Consider the following 24,445-nt stretch of genomic DNA (forward strand, 5'->3'; position numbering starts at 1 on the left):
ATTCACACTCTGTAACACAATCTTGTTCCTTATTGTATCTGACCACTTCACACCTTCCACTCTTATCCAGATCCACAGCTGGTAAGCCTGTGAGCATTCATCCACTCCCTGCTGCAGTATCCGGTTTTTGAACCATTCAGGTAAACACTCCAAAAGACACTTCACTAATCATTTCCATAGTTGCTTATTTAATGGGCCACAGAAAATACTTCTCCTTCAGTTAACATTTATTTGGCGAAAGCTGTCATTGTTTTGTTCCTCCATTACATGTCGTATTACTGGTAAGTTTGCGTTCTACTCAGGTGAAATTATCAACTTCTTCCCCTAATGCATCACATTTTGTCTTTCGTCTTCCTTGTTTGCATTGTAAAAACTTTTACCTTAGTATTCCTCACACATATCTCTATCTCATATTCCTCTCAGTCGATTTCAGTTATTTTAACATATTGTCGATGACCTTTTCATTTTGCTCAGTAAGGCCACATCGTTGGAAAATCTGAAACACTCTATTGTCTTTCCTTCCAGTGTCACACCGTTGTTTGATTGGAAGCAGTTTTTAACTAAATCGTGTGAATGTAAGTTAAACAGAATAGGTGAAAGACTACAACTGGTTTTAACACCTGTCCCAGTTTCAGTGTCTTCAGTCGTGTCATTTCCTATTCCTACTTTAATCACCTCATAATCTGATAACAGTGGACCAAACCTACTAATGCGCTACATGTAAGGATTCTCTCTCTCCACTGTACACGTCAAATACGTCGCATTCGTCTGACCTAACCTCTGATATGCCAGTATCACCTGGCTTACTGCTTTACCACAATTCTGCCTCTGCCTACAAATTCTCAAATACCGTGCACGCTGCTTCGCTTTCTGGATCTCTGTACCCTCTCCCACTCGAATCGTGTATGAAATTATTAACTTCCTCTGTATGTTAAAATTCCCCTCTCTTGTACTGATTTGGTACACTTTCCACAAACTTGACACCGACCACCCAATTGTCACACCTCTAATTATTGACCCTCGTACTTCTGCACAATTGTTCCAGCACGTTCCCACAGTCTGTACACCCACACACTCTCCACACCCTTTCCCAATGAAACCCATCTTCTGAAAGCTGACAATGAAATCTGACCGGAGACATACTGGTGCTTCCTGCTTTAACTGAATACACATTTTCCTACCCATGTCAGGTTTACTCTGATCCCCACCCTTACAACTTCTCAATCTGGGGTCCTCGTGTCTATCCCAAACTCCGTCCCACAAGAAATTGTAACAGCTATTACTCATTTCTCTCACAAATCAATAAATGCCATTTCTCATAATCTCTCTTCTCTAAATACCGCAAAATGTGCAGCAACACGTTCGTCTCCAGTGGCAAATATCAGTTTTATTTATGTACTTCTCAGTAAATCATCTATTACCATTTAAGAAAAACTCATAAAAGTTTATTAGTATTCTAACCTACAAGTAATATGTATTTTAACATCATTTTAATGTACATTAAATCACTTATTTTATATTTTAAATCTCGCCTGCCGTAGAAAGTACATATGAGCTGCTCCCAGCTCATTTCCCACCCATGTAGGGATAGGGGGACAGATGAAATAGCAATACAGAAGGGAAGAAATACACGATTCAGAAGAGCAGTCTTCCATCTTCAGACTCCCCAACATGCAACTCGGAAAAGCTCAACAAATAAAAGGTTCGTAGCAAAACCCAAAGAATTTCTAATATCTCACTCCATTCAGAGAAATCTAAGCTGTGATTGATGTGACACAGTTTTCTGTTTTAGATGTTTGTCTATCTCTATTTTCAGAAAATTTTCTTAGAGCTACAGTTTTCTAGATCTATAATTATAAAATATTTCAGGTCAAATTGTAGCATATGATGTAGAGGAACTCGGTTACAATAGATTTTTGTTTAAAATGAACTTGATAGTGAAAAACTGTTAATGAACACATACAAACTCGTTTCACAATTATTAAATTAAATATTCGCAATGGTTAAATTATACTTTGTGCAGAACTACACCAGCCAGCTTCTTCTTTCATTTCTCTCTCTCCCCCCCCCCCCCCCCCCCCCCTTTCTCATGTCCATGTTCTCCAACATTTTTCTTTCTCTTCCCTTTCTTGTATCGATTTCCGGTCCCCTGTCACAGTTAAATTTTTGTCTCACTTAGCTGTCTCAAAAATTTCTTTTACCTCATCAAACATTCTTGCAGCCTCTTCATCATCTGCTGAGCTGGTTGGCATATATTCCTGATAATATATCATCATCCCGAGTTGTCCCCACCTGACAGTCCGAGCAGGGGCCGATTTTACATCCAAATTATTTACCTGAGAGGATATTATCATCTGACTACGCTGTAGAGCTGCACGCCCTCGAGGAAAACAATGACTGTAGTTTCCCCTTGCTTTCAGCTATTTGCAATGCCATCACGACGAGGCCGTGTAGACCATTACAGCAAGGCTTGTTGGTTAACGTTATAAGAGCAGATCAGTAAGTCATCCAGGCTGCTGCCCCTGCCATTACTAAAAAGGCTGCCACCCTTTTTCAGGAACCGCGGGTTAGTCCGTCCTCTCTACAGATACCTATACAGTGTGAATACACACGTACTGTACGGCTGTCCGTATTGTCGAGGCAACGAATTTGCCCGACCTCGGCAAGATCCGCAGTTTGTGCGTATGAAATACATATTCACTGTTGACGTAAAGATTATATTCTGTTGAGAGGAACGAATAAGGATTCATTTACCTCAGGGGCAACAGTTTGGATGGCGGACTGATCCGACCTCGTAACATCGGCCGCCACATCCTCGGTGCGAGCGGCTGAACGTGAGGGATACAGGTGACCTGCAGCTCTTCTGTGTCGCTTAATGACGACGGTATCATTTTGGGTAAGATATAGTGACAGTCCCCAGATCTCCGGATGCGGACTGCTCGGGAAGACGGTGTCACCGGGAATCTTGTTTCGAGAGCTACCTAAAACTGTTCTTCGGACCGGAGATCGAAATGTCGTCATTTAATGACAGTCCGTGCAGAATAGTTGTCACTTCTAAAATGATGTCCGACTGTGGATGGAAGTAAACAGAGAATACACTGTGTGGCAAAAAAATTTGAAGCACCCAAAAGGAAGGGAGGAGCAATGGAAATGAAACTCTACTGGTTGAGGATGTATGTGATGTTATTTCAGTTGTTACGAAAGAACTTACCACTGTGAGCCCACTCGTCAGTATGACGTTCCCCCACTCTGGCCCGGATGCACACACTGATTTGGGCCACAAGGGGCCACAGAGGGCCATAAAGCTATTGTATCCTCTCCTAGATGAGGTGGCCCACAACTACTGATCTCGGATAGTGCACTAGGGCGGAGTTGACAGCCGAGCCGGTCCCACTCGTGCTCCGTTCGTGACAGATCTGGGGCTCCCGTCAGTCGCGGGAGTACCTCGGCTTCGCACCGACAGTCCGTAGAGACACGTGCTGCGTACGGACGAGTATTGTCCTGTCAAAAAATGCCGTCACAGTGCAGTCGCGTTAGAGGTAGCGTGTGAGGCAGCGGGACGTCCGTGACGGTAACGCGTATCGGAGTTTGCCAAATGAGTACCGGCCGCACCTATAGTCGTACACGAAGGCTCCTCACGAAGTGATGCCCAGAGTAACACCACTGTTCTTCCCCGAAGTGTCGGAAGAACGGGACCTCTTCCCCAGTTGCTGCCGGTGTTGACCCTCTGGGGTGGTGCAGAACACAGTACGGTCTAGGGTTCCCCATCACGGCAACACTATGAAGGCGACCGTTCTTGTCATTACGGGGCCAGTAATTCCGTAGCCCGGCTGCTGTTGGCTGCTGACATGTTGCAGGATGGCACGGTATGTTGCAGGAAGTGTGTTAATCGTTCCGGGATGGCAGCCACAGATGTGGAGGCGCTACAGACCAGTGGTCCTCTGTTACGGTTGTCAGACCTAGTCACTGTAACCGTGACAATGAGTACACCGACCGTCACTATCACAAGTAGTCTGTCGTAGGACCACAGTCACATCTGAACTACCAGTAAATCTGATCATTGCACAGTTTGACCGGCTGGTCAAACGCAAACTTTTAGTAGTGTCCCTTTCAAATGCTGTCATGAGCTGATAACACTGACTGACAAGAGTATGTGGCACCTTTGTGTCCTTCACACTGACCGGTCAAAATCCGATGCCATCTGTACCCCGCATTTACCGAATGGGGCCATTTAGCGACACTAGACACGGACGACAGTAATAGAGTCTGGCGGTCGTTCGACCTGTACCTGCCGGCGGTGCGTACGCGTACGGAGTTTCGGCGGCATCTTCGGGGTGCTTAACTTTTTTTGTCGGCCAGATTAATTGTAATAGTACGCACGCTCGTAGCTGGCGGACTGACGACCGAACGCTAATTGTCCCTCACAGGGCCAGCACGGAGACCTGGAGGAGGAGACGCAGAAGCTGCGTACTGAGCGGCTGGAGTGGCTGGAACGCAAGAGCGGCCTGGAGGCGTCGGTGAGCGCGCTGCAGCAGCAGCTGACGCAGCTGCGGGCATCCAAGGCGGCCGAGCTCCAGGATCTGAAGGTGCGTTCCGGCAGCGTTTTGTGGAGTGGGGTGAAGTGCTAGGCCACAATACTGTCATTTTTAATTGTCGGGTGTTACATGTTGGCTCAATCCAAAGACAAAATTATACACACAATTAGGTAAAACAAATTGTATAGTAGGCAATATTGTAAAAGGATGGTGTGAATTCCATTGTTTGGTGTGTCCTGTATAGTAAGTAGGATGCTCTTTCTACTGATAAAAATGGAAATACTTGTTACCATCATGTTGTGTGTGCAAAAACACAACCGGCGATGTGGTCAGACAGACTGTTGTGAAATTAAGATTTCTTCTGCAAACCCCTTCATATGTTCGTACACCCGTTTTTATGGTGGAAACTGGGAAACAGTTTTTATCGTACGCTACATCTGCGAGGAGCATTCAGTAACTAATGCAACACATTTATTCTTTTTTCTGAAAGCATGTTCGGTTTTATTCGAGAGTCTGATACACCGTAATGTCTATCACCTACTCTTTTGGCTCCAAAATCCAGTTTTCAGCGTAATCTCCGTCAGGTGCGATGGTCTCCTGCTACCTTACTGGGAGGGCCCGCACGGTACCACTCGACTGGTCGAATTTGGATCTGATATCTTGCTGCATCGGTAACCTCCCGACCATCCGTGTACTGCTTCCCACAGAGTGCATCCTACATCGGGCCAAACAGATAGAAGTCAGAAAGCGCAAGATCCGAACCGTAAGGTGGACGAGGATGAACGGTCCGATACAACTTTGTGACCTGCTATCGGGTGCACAGACTTCTGTGTGGCCTCGTGTTGTCGTGTAGAAGGAGAAGTTCATTTTCATTTTTGTGGCACCGAACACTCAAAGTAGTCTCTTCAATTTCCTGAGGGTAGCACAATGTACTTCGGAGTTAATTGTTGTGGCACAAGGGAGGACGTCGAGCAGAATAACCCCTTCGGAGTCCCAGAAGGCTGTCGCCGTGACTTTGTGGGCCGAGTGCACAGCTTTGAACTTTTTCTTCAGAGGAAATGCAGTTTCGGTTCCGAACCCACATTTTATTGCCCGTCGTGTCGATCGGCCCTGTAACGTGCGAGTAACACTGCACAGATGGAACTTCGTTGATCTTTACAGTCTTCTGTTAGGCGGCGATGACCCAGCTGGCACATATCTCTGAGTACCCCAACTGGTGGACTAGTGTGTCACAACTACCAACGGAGATGGCCATTTGAACATTCTTTTTTTTTAAACCATATGCGAAACCCACTGCCTTGATAACTAAGGTGTGTTGTTAGCTTACTGAATTCAGCACGTATGCAGCAAGTCGTGGTCTCTTAGCTGTTGCGGCCACTTGCAAATGGTTTTGTGTTCCTCCTTCATTTAAATTAAAACACCTTCCAGAGAGTTAGCCCCATTAATCATATTGTTCATTAGTATTTATTATGTATCGTAAAACAACCACTGACTGCCTTCAACAAAGACAAAGATTGAGCTGGCTCCGTGTGATTGAATCCAACATTTCCTTTTTTTAATGTTTTGACCAAATTGTGCTGAATAGGTTCATTGTATATAAAGAATGGCCAAAAGCTGTCGTTCATTTGTTCACAATATCCCTATACTCACAGTTGTCAGTTTATACTAAGACTTTCATCAGCCTTGCTGAATGCTGGAGTGGGCTGTGAATTTTTGCAGTCAATGACTGGTGTAAAATATGTGAGATAATTGGTGTGTGTGTGTGTGTGTGTGTGTGTGTGTGTGTGTGTGTGTGTGTGTGTGTGTGTGTGTGTTAAATGCTGCAAGTAAAAGCTGTTAGGTACTTGATGCCAAAGAACTTTCCTTTAATGTGATGTAATGATAACCCCTTGCTTAAACAGTGTCAGTTGACCAGAACTTGTTTTTTGTGAATATATATTCATCAGAAATGCTTATGACATTTCCACGATGCAGTCCTTTCCTTTTTCTTTAACATTTCCACTGTTGACAGACGCCAGGGAATTTAGTGCTCTTCCACGACAGAATACCCCGGTCCGTCGACCTTCTGTAGCCGACCACAATAAATGATTTAATTTTGGTGCATACATTTGGTACCTGTGACATCTGTTAAGCGTGTAAAACTTGTGTCGTCATTAGGTGACCTCGGAATACGTGGAAAAATTGGAAAATCTGTGCTGTACTAAATAAAAAGACCATTCCATTTAATAAATAAGAACTGATTGTATTCTTTAATGGTTCCACATCGACTACCGGTAGCCAGTAAGAGACGAGGAGATGTGTGTACTGTCCACATAGTGGGAGCTCTGAGGACTGAAACTGGTACAGCTGTCAGTCTGAGAAACCAGGCTGTGAGTTCTGTTTGCAAACTTTTTTATTTCTCGGCAGGGAGTAGGCGGGGGGCGGGAGGCTGCACTTGCCCCTTGTGGGCTGTGGCTTAATGGGATGGTATTTAAAGTACCCGTGGGAATTATTTGTTAAAGTTTAATTCTCTCGAGAAGGCCACAGTTTTTGTGTAAGTTACTGTATTTTCTGATATGAGAGTGGTGGAAACCCTGGAGGGAAACAAGTGTTTCTACTCACCCTCTTTATGAAAGGTACTTGCTGGGTGTGATACCACACACACAAAGATACTTAAATAGGAAATACTAATACTGATATCAACCTAAAGTGTGTTTTGAACACTGCAGTGATCTTCTAGGAACCTTTCATACTGTGGTTGGTATGGTATTGCCTTCCTCTGATCTCTGAACTAATTTGCCCTGCCAGTTGTAATAGGGGGGCCCACGGTATGGTGTTGACTTTGACCCACGGTGCAGCTCAGTATTTTTCAAATTGTCAGAGGTGAAAGACGTGATGAGTGACAACTAGAAACTGTAGAACTTGTGGGGAACTACCCCAAGACTTTTAGATCCGTAGTATGGCACTTTATTACTGACAAGGATACTACATAGCAGTTGGATTTTCTGTATTTGCGGTAGATGAAGTTCAAAGTTGAAATCTCATTCGTACAAAAGAGTGGGATGCAACACTCAGAATTTCTCAAGAAAATCGGCTTTGTAATTTTTCCGAGTGATTTAATACCTGAAAGTAACGTCAGTTGTGTGACGGGGAGTGTGTTCGGCATGCATTTACGTGAAGGGTAAAAGACATAAAGATGAAAACCGTAATTAGTGATGTTTTTCATTAATTGAAACAAACCTTAACAACAATCCCTTATAGAAGGTGGGTAATAAAGAATTTATATTTGCAATCAAAACTAAAATTCTGCCTCTGGTACGTAATTAGAAATAAGTAGATGTTCCCATATTCAACCAGAACAATAAGAATGAATGCGTGACCAAAGCAAGACTCGAACCGGCGATTACGAGTCTCGAGCACTACCAATTTTTTTTGCATCTTTAGGCAGTTTGTGCTTCACAGAAATGCTCCTAGAATAAGTACCTTCATTTAAAAATTTGCACCAGGTGGAAATTGAATGCAGACCACCCACTTGCAGACGAACGTTCTACCACGTAGCCACATTGCCAGTCGAAAAATCGAACCACAGTTCAGGGGAGGTGTGGACAAATAGAAGCCCTCCGACGCTTTTTGTGTGGCCGACTGAGACGGCAGAATTTTTATGTAACAATTCATACCTTTTCTGAAATGAAATGCAAAGTTAACTAATTTATGCAATCATTTTAAAAGTTACAGCCCTCGGCTTAGCTCCACTTTCAAAAACTGGTGTCCGAATCAGTTCTATTGCCCATCCCTGCTTTAGGGCATTAAAGACACTCGGAAAACTTAAGGGGGGTAGGACGTCAAACAGGCTGACTTGGAGCAGGAGAGGCATCATAGGACATTTTAATTTCCAGTGTCTATACTTTTACAAATAAATTCATAAAACTCGAAAACATAACAAAATAATTTTTTTTTGCGTGTGAAAATTCATCATTTTTTCATTTACTAATGGCTCCATTTGTTGCTATAGGTACACTTTTCAGAATGAGATTTTCACTCTGCAGTGGAGTGTGCGCTGATATGGAACTTCCTGACAGATTAAAACTGTGTGCCCGACCGAGACTCGAACTCGGGACGATTTCCTTTCGCGGGCAAGTGCTCTACCATCTGAGCTACCGATGCACGACTCACGCCCGGTCCTCACAGCTTTACTTCTGCCAGTACCTCGTCTCCTACCTTCCTTAGGTACACTTTTCTTCATAAGCTAGAGAGATTCTTCGATGAATTTTGCACAGCATACATACCATACTTACAGGTGCATGAAACTCTAGAATTTATTTAATTTATGAAAAAACGAATGAGCTGTTGTATTTTAAATTTTGTAGTTAATTACCTCAATTTTTACCACAGTTTTTAATAGATTTGGAGAATTCTAGTGTTTCATACACTGTTAAGTATGGTTTGCTGTGCAAAATTCATTGAAGAATCTCTCTTATTTATGAAGAAAAGTGTACCTATAGCAACAAATGCTGCCATTAGCAAGTGGAAATCACATCAAAAAAATTATTTAGTTATGTTTTACAACTTCCACTGCTAGGAGTGTGAATTCTGAATCCTTCCTGGTCATGCTGACAAAGTTTTATGAATTTATTTGTAAAAGTATAGACAGTGGAAATTGAAATGTCCTGTGGTGCCTCTCCTGCTCCAAGTTGGTCTGTTTGACGTCCTACCCCCCCCCCCCCCCCCCACCTTAAAAACTTCAAATCAGTTTTCTGCAGAATTGTTGAGAGTTGCATCTCGTGGCTTTAACTTACAAAAATCCAATTATCGAGACACACACAAACGGGTCAGGGAGTCGGGAACACTCGTCACGCAGAGGGCACCGGGGAAGATGGCTCGTCCTCACAGTGAACACCTCCCTCTTTCAGACGCAGTTCTCGCGCCTGGAGCAGGAGCACGAGAGTCTGACCAAGCGGCACGGCGAGGCGCTGGCGGAGGTGCGCTCGGGCGCCGCGCGGCTCAAGGAGAAGCAGCGTGACGTCGACCGCCTCTCCCAGGACAGGGAGCTGCTGCAGGTGCGGTGCGCCACGCCCACTGCCGAGCCGAATAAATCCCTCTCCCACACTTCTCCACACATTATGTTCACTAGCTACATGCATCCCTGACTCCTGCACGTGATGTCACCTCCCCACCTACCGCCCATTCGTCATCTCGGTCTTTCCCCACCTCTGGAAATCTGGCAGAAAACTCCCTCTCTCCGACTGACACCCTCCTCTCGTACCTACACGCCCTGTCCACCTCTCATTCTCATTGTCTCCCCCAATACTGTCTGTTCACTGATCATTTTTCTGTTTCTCTGTCTCTCCTGGTAATTCCCATCACGCATCTTTCTAATGTCTACCGAGCAGTCCTCAGTTTGTGGGTTGTTTTTCCATTAATAGTCCACATCTCACTACCACAAGTTATACTGGTGGTAATACACGTGGATTGTGGACATTGGACATCCCTTTCCACACACGCGCCCACACACACACACACACACACACACACACACACACACACACACACACACACACACCGTGAGGACTTAATTCTGAAAATTCTATGTAGATTACCAAAAGGGCTGTAGTACTTGTTTACTTCTTGATTTTGCAGCCCCCTACAATCATTTCTCCTAACTACCCTAAATACCAAACCTCTCAACTGGTTTTATAACTTGGTTGTTACTCGTCATCCAAAACATTACTACCACCCACTTAATGGTTTGGTGGTCAATCTTGTGATTCTGAGCAGTGTGGTTTTGGCAAATATTTACTGCATTTCTGTAGGTGTGTGGCACCTCATGTCTTCGACAGGCCCTGTAATTCCCACGAGATGTATTCTGTCGTAGATCAGTTGAATTTGGTGATTGAGGCATCGACATTGCTTCACAAACCAGTATAGCCCGAATCTAGCCTTTTGACGTAGACAGTCAATCTGCGGAAGATGCCACCGCCGTCGAGGAAGGTGTGAGCGTGAAGGGATGCAGATGGTCCGCAATAATGTTCACACAGTTCATGGCTGTTATAATCTCACGGAAGTCCAGGTGAATATCTCCCATAGCATAATACTGCCCCCGATAGTCCGTGTCCGTAGTACGGCCGTGTTTCGAGCAGTTATTTCCCTGGATGACAGCGTATCCAGACGAGACAGTCGGCCCGGTGTGACGAGAAATGTGATTTGTGATTCATCCGAGCAGGCAACACGTTTCCATTGATCTGCAGTATAATCTGAGTGATCCCGTGTCCTCTGCAATTGTAATCGACAATTTTGTGAGTGTGAACGGAATGGTGTGCCTTCACAAACACTGTATTCTGATGTCAGATCTGCCAGGAGATCACCGCCTAGCCCGCTTTGCAGAGTGGACAAGCCTCCGACGTCCACTTTGTGTGATGAAATGTGGACGTCCGACACATTTTCGGCTATGTGTACCCACAATTCGCCATCCAATTTCCACAGCTACTTTCAACAGTACCATGTGATTAGCTAACCGGCTTCACTGTTTCCTATACGCTAATTCTGAAGTGCTGGGCCATAACGACCAGCCTTCTTTCAGGATTGCTCGTGCCAGTGGTTTTTTGCATTTGTGGCCCGTATCGTTGCTAGAATAATTCTGCATTCTTCTCTGCTGCACTAACATTTTTTCCGTACTGTGTCAATTTGTGGCATTTGATCTGGTGACGGGTAGTGGTCATAATGCTTTGCTTCATCGGTGTATTCTAGTGTTATTGTAATTGGTATTAAGGCCAACTTCCACACTTGCTGTATTAAATCTGTCTCTTTGTAACCAAACTGTGTCTGCAATAGAGAGAGACAGTAAAATACCATTAACTTTATGATGACGGTTCAGATATGTTCCATTAACACACACTGCTTCTTCACTTTCCCAGTTACAGAACATCACAGTTTCCTGTACGACTGTCGTGAATAGTTTTGGCGATACAGAATCTCCTTTCCTAACTCTGAATTAAAGTCTGAATTTTGCATTGTTCTAGTGAAGTGAAATGGAAGATCTAATTGCTACCTTTCACATATTCTGACTCAAAAGATTGCAGTATGGTTTCTGTACAAGTTGTAGATCTAATTTTTCACTCCCTGTTTCACGTTCCTGATAATTTAAGAATTTCAAAGACTGTGTATCGAGTCAACACTGTTAAAGATTTTTTTCTGGATCCCATAAATGTAGATTTGTCTTGCTTCAGTCTATCTTATTAAGACAAGTTATATGATCGTTACTGTACACATGTTCCTACAATTCACACGAACTGAAATTAGTTTTCTCTGTGGTTACCTTTTACATGTCTTTCTATTCTTCTGTAAATAATCATTGTAGCATTTTGCAGCCACTACATAATAAACTTGTAGTTTGCTAATACTCTTATTTGTCAGTACATTTTGTCTTTGGTATTTGAATTATTACATTCTTCTTGAAGTTTTGCAGATATTTCACGTGCCTCGTGCCAGGTGTTACGGTTGGCTATCCCGAGCACCTCAGTAATTCTGTGGGGATGCCTTCTAGTCCAGGGGTCTTGTTTCCTGTTTCCGCATAGATGTTCCAGTGTTCTGTAGAGTTATTTTCACAGTGTCGTATCACCCATATCTGCACCTCCGTCCTCCACTCTTTTTGTAATATTGTCATCAGCTTTGATTCCCATATATTGCTCCCTTCTTTGCATGGTTCTGACTTGCTGCCTGAGCTCTTGATACTCATACAGCTGCTTCTCTTTCTCTGTAGGCATTGATGTTTCCCATAAACATTTGTGTTTCTATAGCCTTGCATTTACTTCCTAGTCACCCCTGATTTGCCATTTTGCATTTTGTCTGTCACATTTTTTTTTATTTCAGTATTTGCCTTTGCGTACTTCCTTGGCTGAATTTTCAAATCTACTCCTTTCATTCAGTTAAACTGAGTACCTAGCGTGTGACCCAAGGGTTTCTCCTGGGCGTTGTTCATTTGCCTTCAGCTGTCTTGAGCTGTCTTCAGTATTTCATCTCTGAAAGGTATGCAGTTGCCTGTTAGGTACTATTGTAGGCAGTTGTTACCTAATTCTCCCTTTGGAACTCTCAACAATCTCTGGTTCTTCAAATTTATCTAGTTCCTGACTTCTTAATTTCTTACATTTTTCTAAATTTGTCATATTTGTTGTGCAGGTCCTAACCAATAAATTACGGTTGGACTCCCCAAATTCTCTCGGAAATGTTTTGTGGTTAAAAATCTGATTTCTAAACCTGTTAACTCCAGTTTTGTTTTTCCTGATGATATCCTGCAGAGTAGCCCCCTCTGGTGGTCCAGATTGTGGCTATTTTTCCTCCAGAACATTTTACTAGAGAGAATGCTATCATCATAAAGCCGTGCTGGAGGTGCATATCCCCATGAAAAAATAACAGCTTTAGTTACCCCTTGCTTTCAGCTGTGTGCAGCATCAGCACAGCAAGGCCACATTGGCTGATGTTACGAGACCAGATCTGTCAATTGTTCAGACTGGTTTGCCTGCAACTACTGAAAAGGCTGCCGCTCCTCTTCAGGGACTGTGGTTTAGTGTGACCACTCCACAGATGCACCTGTAACGTGATTGCACATGCTGTATAGCTATCTGCTGCTAAGTCCATCCATTTCTGAAGTCCTCTTCTTCTTCTCGTCATTGTATTCCTGCCAGCCTTGTGTCTGATGACTCATCATGGGAAACAATTTCTTACCAGATAGGTGTAACTCGGTCAGTTTCTATTTTCTTTTAACACCGGTAGACCCTGATTTCTTTAAAGAGTCGAGCTTCCACATATAAAACAACTTCAAACTTCTAATTATTTTACAAATGAGTTAAGGCAGGGATGGACAAATAGCAGCCCGTGGGCGGCACCGTCCTACTGACGGTTTTTGTATGGCCTGCTAAGACTGTCAAAATTTTTATGTAGCAGTTATATCTTTTCTGAAATGCAAAGTTAGCTAACACATGCGACTATTTTAAAAGGCACAGCCCTCTGCTTCCACAAAGTGGCCCCAGTGCTGAAACTAATGCTCGCTCCTGAGAGTTACGGTGTTAAATAATGACTTCGTTTGTGTGGCCATCCTCCGTAGCATTATCTTTAAAGTATGTTTGAAATTGTGAAGTGCTCTCTTTGTCAAATGCTAGAGGAATATAATCTGGGAAAATGTTCACCGTGAGTTACAGTGGCTCGAGACAAATACACAATATCTAACTGTAATTACTTGTTTTACTGTGTTAAACCTTTAACATAAGATTTACATTTTAATGAGTAATTATGGCAGCATTTTGCAAATAATTGTCTGAAATATTGGAAATCAAATTTTGTTGCCCCGGGGAGCCATTAGGTAGGCAACCTGTACAGTGTGGACCGTCTTAGTCGTTTAGTCATAATTATATTTGCTAAGTACCTCAAGGATTTACTGTGTTCCCAATGATATTTTGAAGAAAGTGTCACATTTGGTGATTCTCATCACTTCAGAATTTCTGACTCTTGTTCTCGGTGTATTCCCTTGTCCCACTTTTGTGACCTCCTTCTTATCAAATTGTAGTTCATTCTGTCATTCTGCCAGCACTACTTGCTCACCTGCACACTTCATTCTCTCCTACTACTATTATCTCTCTTGTTATGATTGTCTGTTGCTTCTAAGCAGCGTAAATATTGAAAAGCTACTAGTTTCGTTTCTTTTTTTTTTTTCTTTTTCTTTTTAAAGAAAAAAGTAGAGAATTACAGACTTAATGAGACTGTATTGTAGAAGACAGATATGCGAGATATTTGCAGCAACTATAGAGACGTGTCATTGCTGAGTAGTACTATCAAAACTTTTGCCAAGTATCACATTATGCAGCCATTTGCCCATTGTAGCAGTATTTGTCTGATACAGTCTGTTATTTACATCTTTATCAAAACGGCTGCCATCACTAATGTTATTGCATTTGCTTATTTAAACTTTTTTCATTTCTAATCCATTTGTGCATCATATCAATCACCGTATTAACTTTGCTGTTCACTATAAGTATTGTTCAGTATTCAACAGTGAACTTTTATAAAAGTGTAGGATGAATAAATAACAGAAGATAAAGAACAACTGCATATAACTTTGCAGCTGCTGTTTGTGTGTGGCTACCTGCATATTTAGTTTCACCACTTGTGCTGCTAGTTGCTCCGCGGTGGCTTCAGCCTATGGATGCTATCAGTGAGAAGTATTTGTTCCCGTTACAGGACCAGTGGCTCAGCTTGCCCCTCTCTGCCTGTTCCTGCACCGTTGTCTCGACTGTTAATGATTTTTGTTCATGTGGAAACCTTACTTAAGCTGTTTACAATGGCAGGTCCATTTGTGTTGCGATGAAGATATAAGTGGTGCTTGGAAGTTTACAAAGCCATAACAGGTGTATAGACTGTTCAGGTATAAGTTCCTGGCCCGCTGATGTACGTAAAGTTTTGACCGGTTGTGATGGAGTCTGATTGCCTACATTTTCATCTGTGAAAATCTTATGTAATCGCAGTTCTGGTGACAGTGTGTAGTGCCAAACGAGAGCTTCCTTTAATTCACTGTAGCTTTGCCATGATAAGGTTATATCAGTTTTCACAGACACTCCTAATTCCATATGCTAAACCACAATATTAAATCTGTCAGTGTTATTGAACACCCAATGTTGATGAAAAATGCATTCAGCTTGCATAAACCGAAGCTGAGGTCAAGTTGACCAGAATGCGTATATACTCTCTTGTTTCGTGTTTATATCTGTTGAGTGGTTTTGTGATGAAATGTCATAGATGGTGATCTTTGGTCAAGTGGTAAGCCTCGTTCAGTTCAGATTCCTGTTTCCAGCGCTTGCATCATTCGATCCATTGCTTCTGATGGCACATTTCCCTGTCCTTTAGTGCTTCTTTTTTCCCCTGAGATCAGGGATCACCACTATGGGAACTCTTATCTTATTATCGTGTTTGCAGTAAACATTGTTCAATATTCTATAATGAATTCATTATGGGTGCATAGGATGAGCATGTGAATAATCAGTCACTGTGCAGACAGTGACGAAGACACTTATTTTTGTCCATGACGATTTCATTCACTTATTCGAGTGTATTGTATTGTGATGTAAGCGCAAATTATTAATTACTTTCCACCATTTTATATTTTTGCCCATTTTATTTCTATTACTTATTTCGCTGGAATGTTGTTTTATTTGTAAAGCCTCCTTTTCTTTCAGTCTTCATCTGATCATATAAAATTAATTGTTGGTAAGGCGGGTGCCAGGTTGAGATTCATTGGGAGAGTGCTTAGAAAATGTAGTCCATCAACAAAGGAGGTGGCTTACAAAACACTCGTTCGACCTATACTTGAGTATTGCTCATCAGTGTGGGATCCGTACCAGATCGGGTTGACGGAGGAGATAGAGAAGATCCAAAGAAGAGCGGCGCGTTTCGTCACAGGGTTATTTGGTAACCGTGATAGCGTTACGGAGATGTTTAGCAAACTCGAGTGGCAGACTCTGGAAGAGAGGCGCTCTGCATCGCGGTGTAGCTTGCTTGCCATTTTTCGAGAGGGTGCGTTTCTGGATGAGGTATCGAGTATATTGCTTCCCCCTACTTTTACCTCCCGAGGAGATCACGAATGTAAAATTAGAGAGATTAGAGCGCGCACGGAGGCTTTCAGACAGTCGTTCTTCCCGCGAACCATACGCGACTGGAACAGGAAAGGGAGGTAATGACAGTGGCACGTAAAGTGCCCTCCGCCACACACCATTGGGTGGCTTGCGGAGTATGAATGTAGATGTAGATGTAGATGCGTTATTTTGTCCTTATGTGAGGAAAATTTGTTGTTAATGTATGTTGGGGGGATTACTATCCAGAAACAAGTACATCTTTTAACAAAAAATAAATTTTTGAGACTGATTCACAGCCACTGTAAATACATTATTTTCTCTTAACTGATCGGTCAATGTATTTAAATGTTAAAATATTACAACAGTTAAAAAAATTTAAATTGCTTGGGCAAACATTCAAAATGAAAAATAATAAAACAGTTTATAAAATGAGAGCAAATAAAAAAGTTAACAGAATGATTAAAGTGATGGAGCATTAGAAATGATTGTGCGGGTGCACACACACGCGCTCTCTCTCTCTCTCTCTCTCTCTCTCTCTCTCTCTGTCTCTCTCTCTCCTCCTCTCCCCTACTGTATAGGGGATTTAAAAAGTTATTACCACCACTGGGGACATCTCCTTATTAGTCACTAGACATGCTATAAGTGAAAAATAAATTTAAAAACAAAGTTGACGTGTGTGTATACTATATTCAACATGCTATGACTATTTAATTGAATATTTGTCCATAGAATTGAAGCAGTTTAAGAAAATAGTTTTTCACATCAACAGTGTGGATAAATGTTTCTCAGTTTTCTTGCTGTGTCACATTTGTTTGTGTACTTTAGCACTGAAAAACTTCCACTGTCCTCAACATCAGGACTTAACTGTTGTACAAATGGACCATATGATACTCTCATATGTAGGTGACCGAATTATGCAAGGGAGACGTGACTTTGGAACTTCTGTATGCTAGCAGAGATCATGTCAGTGTCTGCAATAGAGAAAACATTGATAGCAGTACTGATTCCATTAGATGATGAATGATCCAGCTTATTTCTCTGTAGCTTTGCAGCTTTGAACACCCGTTTCTTGAGCTGCTAAGTGCGTAGCCCCTGTTGCAGTGAAAGTGGCTGGCGCGCTGTCCGATCCGGACAACTTTTTTCCCGACAAAGTCTGACTGTCCGAGAGAGTTGGAGAATGCTGCGCACGGTAAAAGATCTCCTAAGTCACAGTGGTCCCGGAATTCACAAAATTAGTTGTGAATGTGGCAGAAGTTACTCCAGTTAGCCATTACAGACAATTTCAGAGCACCGGACGGAGCACTGACACCGTATTAGATATCACAATTTGGACAAATCCTACATTGCCGAACAAATGTGTAGTCGTAATGGGAGCACACCCTAACGACAAAATCTTCCCTGTATCGAAATGTCACCTCCTCTGTATGTCACTGTCAGCACCAAATGCAGTCACAGCTGTCGTTCTCCAGGCATTTGCAGAGTCCGAACCCTGCCGTCGGAATGCTGCAGAATACAGTGTGATTCGTCACACCGAATTGATAGATTCCAGTCGTCAGCTGTTACACCGTGTCGAGTATTGCTTAGCATCGAGTACAGAAATATGGGGCTTACGAGGAGCAGCTCGACCTGTGTTCCACATTCTTTTTGACTCCCTGCACACAGTTCTTGTGCTAGCGAGGCTGCCGGTAACGCTTTGAAACTCGGCAGTGATCACTTCCACTGATTTTGTCCCCCCCCAGTGCTCGACAGTCCCAGGTCCCGGTCTGTCGGGGTCTACCCGGTCTCGGTTTATCTGTAGTTTTTCCCTCGTGTATCCACTTGACAGTTGTATCGCCAGCTGTCGACGTGGATGACTTTAAAAGTGTCGAAATGCCCTCACGGGTTTGTTACTCGGGTGACGTCAAATGACCGGTCCGCGACGGATGTCACTGCCCCCTCCAGACCGACCCATCCTGCTATTACCACTTCTCTATCGACAACACACTACCTCCCACCTCCTTTTATACTGGTGACATCTAGTGGTCAGTTGTGCATTACATGGAGTATCCAGATGCTTTTGATCAGATAGTGTAAATACAGGGAAAAAAGCTTCCTAACTTTTTGAAGTGTCTGTTCTTTCCTCGGGGGTCGGAGGTAGGTTTTAAAACGAGGGCAGATTGCGGGATGTGGAGGAATCGGCTGTCGGGATACTCTCGTAAAGGTGTCGGGCGGAGTATGACGTGTATCCTCCCGACTTGACCTTCATTAACACCCTCCACCTCTTCCCAGTCGTGGAATTTCATTATTGATTCGATCAGTTTATTCCCTTTCCTCTCACTTTAGTTATTCTCATCTCTCTTTTTCCACTTTCTTCTCAGTTTTTAACTGTGTTATTCATTCTTGTTTTCATTTCTGTCCCTCCTTAACCTTTCTTTACTTTTCACTCTGTTGTCCCTGGACTTACTGTCGTACTGCCCTCGGCCTCCTACTCTCTTGCGGACCCCACCCCCTCCGGGCTCCGTCTTTGGCTTCCCTCTTCCTGAAAACTGGTAGATCCCTCTCTGACTGCTGTCTGGCATATGGTGAGATCTACCCATCATTTGTTATAATTTTCATTAACTCGAGCCCCTACAAATAATGTAGAATCCCAGATTCTCAACTCCTGTGCAAATACACTCCTGGAAATTGAAATAAGAACACCGTGAATTCATTGTCCCAGGAAGGGGAAACTTTATTGACACATTCCTGGGGTCAGATACATCACATGATCACACTGACAGAACCACAGGCACATAGACACAGGCAACAGAGCATGCACAATGTCGGCACTAGTACAGTGTATATCCACCTTTCGCAGCAATGCAGGCGGCTATTCTCCCACGGAGACGATCGTAGAGATGCTGGATGTAGTCCTGTGGAACGGCTTGCCATGCCATTTCCACCTGGCGCCTCAGTTGGACCAGCGTTCGTGCCGGACGTGCAGACCGCGTGAGACGACGCTTCATCCAGTCCCAAACATGCTCAATGGGGGACAGATCCGGAGATCTTGCTGGCCAGGGTAGTTGACTTACACCTTCTAGAGCACGTTGGGTGGCACGGGATACATGCGGACGTGCATTGTCCTGTTGGAACAGCAAGTTCCCTTGCCGGTCTAGGAATGGTAGAACGATGGGTTCGATGACGGTTTGGATGTACCGTGCACTATTCAGTGTCCCCTCGACGATCACCAGTGGTGTACGGCCAGTGTAGGAGATCGCTCCCCACACCGTGATGCCGGGTGTTGGCCCTGTGTGCCTCGGTCGTATGCAGTCCTGATTGTGGCGCTCACCTGCACGGCGCCAAACACGCATACGACCATCATTGGCACCGAGGCAGAAGCGACTCTCATCGCTGAAGACGACACGTCTCCATTCGTCCCTCCATTCACGCCTGTCGCGACACCACTGGAGGCGGGGTGCACGATGTTGGGGCGTGAGCGGAAGACGGCCTAACGGTGTGCGGGACCGTAGCCCAACTTCATGGAGACGGTTGCAAATGGTGCTCGCCGATACCCCAGGAGCAACAGTGTCCCTAATTTGCTGGGAAGGGGCGGTGCGGTCCCCTACGGCACTGCGTAGGATCCTACGGTCTCGGCGTGCATCCGTGCGTCGCTGCGGTCCGGTCCCAGGTTGACGGGCACGTGCACCTTCCGCCGACCACTGGCGACAACATCGATGTACTGTGGAGACCTCACGCCCCACGTGTTGAGCAATTCGGCGGTACGTCCACCCGGCCTCCCGCATGCCCACTATACGCCCTCGCTCAAAGTCCGTCAACTGCACATACGGTTCACGTCTACGCTGTCGCGGCATGCTACCAGTGTTAAAGACTGCGATGGAGCTCCGTATGCCACGGCAAACTGGCTGACACTGACGGCGGCGGTGCACAAATGCTGCGCAGCTAGCGCCATTCGACGGCCAACACCGCGGTTCCTGGTGTGTCCGCTGTGCCGTGCGTGTGATCATTGCTTGTACAGCCCTCTCGCAGTGTCCGGAGCAAGTATGGTGGGTCTGACACACCGGTGTCAATGTGTTCTTTTTTCCATTTCCAGGAGTGTATGTAGCTTGCACTCGTTCGTTGTCTATAGTGCGAGTCCTCGGCTTCGTACGTGTGTTTCGTGTAGTTTATACTTATAAATGAGAGACAAACGCCTCAGATAATTTTTGTTTATTATTCTCAGCAATAGACTGATTCATTAAATGACTCAGTGGTGCCACCTCCACTCTAGGCAGAAACAGTGCATTGCCATCGTGTCAAAATATGTGCATCTTTCGTCTGACGACATCTGCTGCCAATGCAAGTGCTACTGCTGAAAACGACCCTTCTTCAGCTGAGGCTGTTGCTTTTGTTCCTGTGGCTGGCAATGTTATCCCGGTGGAGTCATATTAACAACTGTGTAAATGTAAACTCTGTTGGTGGCTAATAATACAAATAGTTGTTTCAGTGTATCCAAATTATACTGCAAACACCTCACAAATTGCCAATCTGGTACATCCAAATTATGTTTATAATGTTCTGATTGAACTGGGTGGAAGGGGCGAAAACTTTTTGTTGTTGTTCTTTTGGTCTTTACTCTGAAGTCTATCCTGTGTAGGTTCCTTTTCTCTGCAAAAGTACCACAGCCTACATCCACCTACACCTGCTAACTGTATTCATCTCTATGACCCCCCCCCCCCCCGCCTCCTCTCTCTCAGTACTTGCTGCCCCCCACCCCCCCCCCCCCCCCTCTCTCTCTCTCTCTCTCTCTCTCTCTCTCTCTCTCTCTCTCTCACACACACACACACACACACACACACACACACACACACACAGTACTGCAGTACTAAACTGGCGATCCCTTGATGTCTCAACATTTCCTATCAATTAATATCTTCTTTTAGTCAAATTGTGTCACAGATTTCTTGTCTCCCCAATTCTATTCAGTAACTCCTCATTAGTTATATAATCTACCCATCCGCTCTTCTGCATTCTTCTGTACCACCATATTTCAAATGTGTCTATTCTCATATTGTCTGAACTGTTAGTCATCCATGTTTCATATCCATAATACGGTACACTCCAGACAAATACCTTGAGAAAAGATTTCCGAACACTTAAATCTATCTTGAATTTTAGTTTCGTGGCTGCTCTTCTAAATAGTTTATTTAATTTTTGCCTGGGTATTCCAGCCCTTTATTGGCTTTTTATCGTATTAGGTTGGGAGGATATTTTGTAATGATTTCGATGTAAAAAAAAAAAGTCAAGCATGCTTGAGAAACCGTGGACCCATACGTTCTGCTTACCTGGTGGTCCACTAATTCTATCATTTATTCATAGACAAGGAATGTTTGGTCCCGTCCATATTGCAACTTTAATGTCATGATTCACCATGTAATTAATTTGACCACAGTTGCAGCAAATGATTTTTGTAATTTAACAGATTTAACCTGATTATGTGGCCTCTGAGTTATAAAACTGGGTGTTAAATAAATTACTTACAAGAGTAGCCAGGCAGTTATAATTCAAGATATCTACTTGTTGCTGTTGCCCTTCATACAAGATGGCATGTAACTTAAATCAATATTCAGGGGTAACAAATTTCTCTTATTTTGAAATGCTTTTCTAGCCAATCCAGTCTACATTAAATATCTTCTCTATTGCAACTGTCATTAGTCATTTTACTGCCCAAATAGCAAAATTCATCTACCACTTTAAGTGTTTCATTTCCTCAGCAATGGCTGGTTTAATTCAATTACACACCATTTCTGTATAAACTTACAAAAGCAAAAATCGCTAGAAAAATAAGAAAGAACATGAAAATGTAAGAGAATGTTGTTATGATGTACTTCAAATGATTCTGGTTGATCAGAGGATTACAAAACTCGTTATGTTGAGGCAAGGTATTATGAAAGTAATTGATGTGTGTTTATCTTTGTTATAATTAATTAATATATCGTTTCGTAAGTGAAACTAGTTGTCAGACCTCCAGCTTCAATTCAAATGTGTCAATTGCTCCAAAAGGTTTTTTTAGAAGTGTCAAAACTAAGGTGAGCATTGTTCACGTATCAGGCTTTACAGTGTTACACGATGGAAGGTATTCACTACAAAATGTATTATGTCATTGCAAATGAGAGCTGGTCATGACTTCCAGTATAGATTAGTAGTGCTGGGGACAACTTCTAAAAGAGAGAAAATGCAAAAAACATTAATGTCACAAAGAAAACTTATAAAGTAAATGTAAGTAAAAAGATCAGCATGAAAAGGGACAGATAATTTAAAGCAGTTTTACATATTGAAGGGTACATCAGAACCAACTTTCATTACATAGAATTAATGTTACGACAAACAAACAATTTTCATTTGCAGCAATTGATTTGGAATAAATGGATCGGTTGCAGACAATCTCGGATTTACGAAAAGTGAGGCGAGTTAAATAGAATTATTATATCACACTCTACATCTCCTTTCTAAAGTTTCGCTGCACTCTTTCCTCTATGATTTTGAAAGCGAGAATAGGATTATCTCCTTGTACCTCTGTCTCTTGTCTGGATTTTGAAGTTTTCTTGCCGAAGGTAAATAGTGGCTAGCCATTTTAATTTATCAGGCAAATGGACTAGGACTTTCCTGGGTGCATATTGAACCCTTATGTGAGACACTAATGGCTGGGGTAATGAGAATAATTTACAAATAAGAGGCAGTGGAGTTAGAATGTGTCACTCGCAACCATTCAATTGATTTTATTTGGCCAGTGGTTACGAAACAACAGTGGTCTTAGCTCCCCTGTAACCTGTACCATGATGATGATGATGATGATGAAGTCCCATAGTCATAACTTAAGTTTATTGTGTGGTTTCTCTCCCGGTCATTGTAGTAAAGCCAACCAGTACCTAAACGAGTAGTACGAGTCCCTAGGTCTCTGTTAGGCAGAATTTCTTCAGGAATTAATGACTCGAAAATATTCTATCTTTCTTCTTTGGAAAACTAAATGTACTCCCCCCATACCATGTAGTCCCAACTAGAAGCTTCCTTCTCTATTCCTATTGTGTGTAGGTACTTCTTGAGGCTCTTGTGGCCAGTCATTGGACTTGCCGTGATGGTAATCTGTCTCTTGTTTGAGGTCTGCATTACAGAACTTCCCTTTAAGTATGATTTCGTCTTTTTGCCGTGTTTCTGTTTCTAGGTTTTAGTTCATTCCAACCACAGTATGAGAAGATACTTTCTCACACTGACATTCTCGAATAAATGCTTCACGGGGTTCTTGCGACATCAGTCTGTACGAATAATTGCAGAATTGTACACGGAGCACCGAAATCGCATTCAATATCGCCAGGACAGTAGCTACACCCGTAATGCTCTGTGGAAACGGACACTCAGTGCCGAAGGGCAACAGATAACACAATTTAGTCGTCCACCGTCTAACAAATTTGGCACTGTTGCTGACATTCTTTAGTCGTACACCTCTGCACGATCTCTGGTAGCACACGGAAGTTCTGGAAGTCAGTGATGTCTTCGCGACAGCCGACTGAAATCTAATTACTTGACGATGGTGACGGAGGAAGTCATTGGAGAGCTCGAGATTTCCAAATACGAGAACTGTGAGGTAGTAACTGTCTGAGAGATTTTGTGACGGTCCGTTCTGTTTCCACAGGAGCGTCTGGCTCAGTGCGAGCACCGGCGGGAGGCGGGCGAGGGTGTGGGCCCCGCCCCCCGAGCCGCCCCACGAGCCGCCCCCTCGGAGCGGGGCGCGCCGCAGCGCCAGCTGTCGACCCGGTCCACGGCGAGCGCGCGCGGCGGCCCGGACCGGCAGGCACCTGGCGGTGGCGTGGGCGCCAAGCCGCCCCCGGCGCCGTCTCCGTCTGCCGCCGTTCCGGTTGTCGCTGCTGCAGATAAGGTCGGGTCTCGTGTTAGCTGATAAGCCGTGACTGCCCACCCCTCGTGTAGCATCACTGACTGACTGTTTGCCGCACACAGATTGGTAGAGTATCCCAATCTCGTATTAGTTAAGAAAAGAAATGTAGTAGTAGATTTTGTTTTACATGTTCTTACAGTAACTATTCGTATACCGAGTTAGACTGAAATTGCTCCAGAATTCCAGGGCTATACCAGACTAGACAGGGTGTCCCACAAATTTCACTGTTAGAACTTCAATAACTCGAAGAAAAGTAACAAAAATTGTGAATTTTTAAGCCACTTAGATGGTCACGATGTTACTGTTGGTGTTTGACTGTTGAAAGCGTTCTAAATGTCCTGCATCTGTGTCACAGGTCACAGGTATGTGCGAGATGAACAGAACAGTCTCGTAGTTTCCGACGTATCTGT

General features: G+C 43.6%; 1 protein-coding gene across 1 annotated transcript in view; it reads left to right on the forward strand.

The window, feature by feature from the left end:
- The window catches only part of LOC126212783 (Golgi integral membrane protein 4-like), a 131,358-nt gene that overhangs the window by 40,962 nt on the left and 65,951 nt on the right, over positions 1–24,445 (forward strand). The window contains exons 5-7 of the mRNA XM_049940187.1: positions 4,428–4,586; positions 9,425–9,571; positions 23,775–24,017. Of these exons, the coding sequence (XP_049796144.1) occupies positions 4,428–4,586; positions 9,425–9,571; positions 23,775–24,017 (549 nt within the window). The remainder of the gene's footprint in view (positions 1–4,427; positions 4,587–9,424; positions 9,572–23,774; positions 24,018–24,445) is intronic.

This window comes from Schistocerca nitens, chromosome 11 (genome assembly GCF_023898315.1).
Source record: "Schistocerca nitens isolate TAMUIC-IGC-003100 chromosome 11, iqSchNite1.1, whole genome shotgun sequence".
Lineage (NCBI taxonomy): Eukaryota > Metazoa > Arthropoda > Insecta > Orthoptera > Acrididae > Schistocerca > Schistocerca nitens.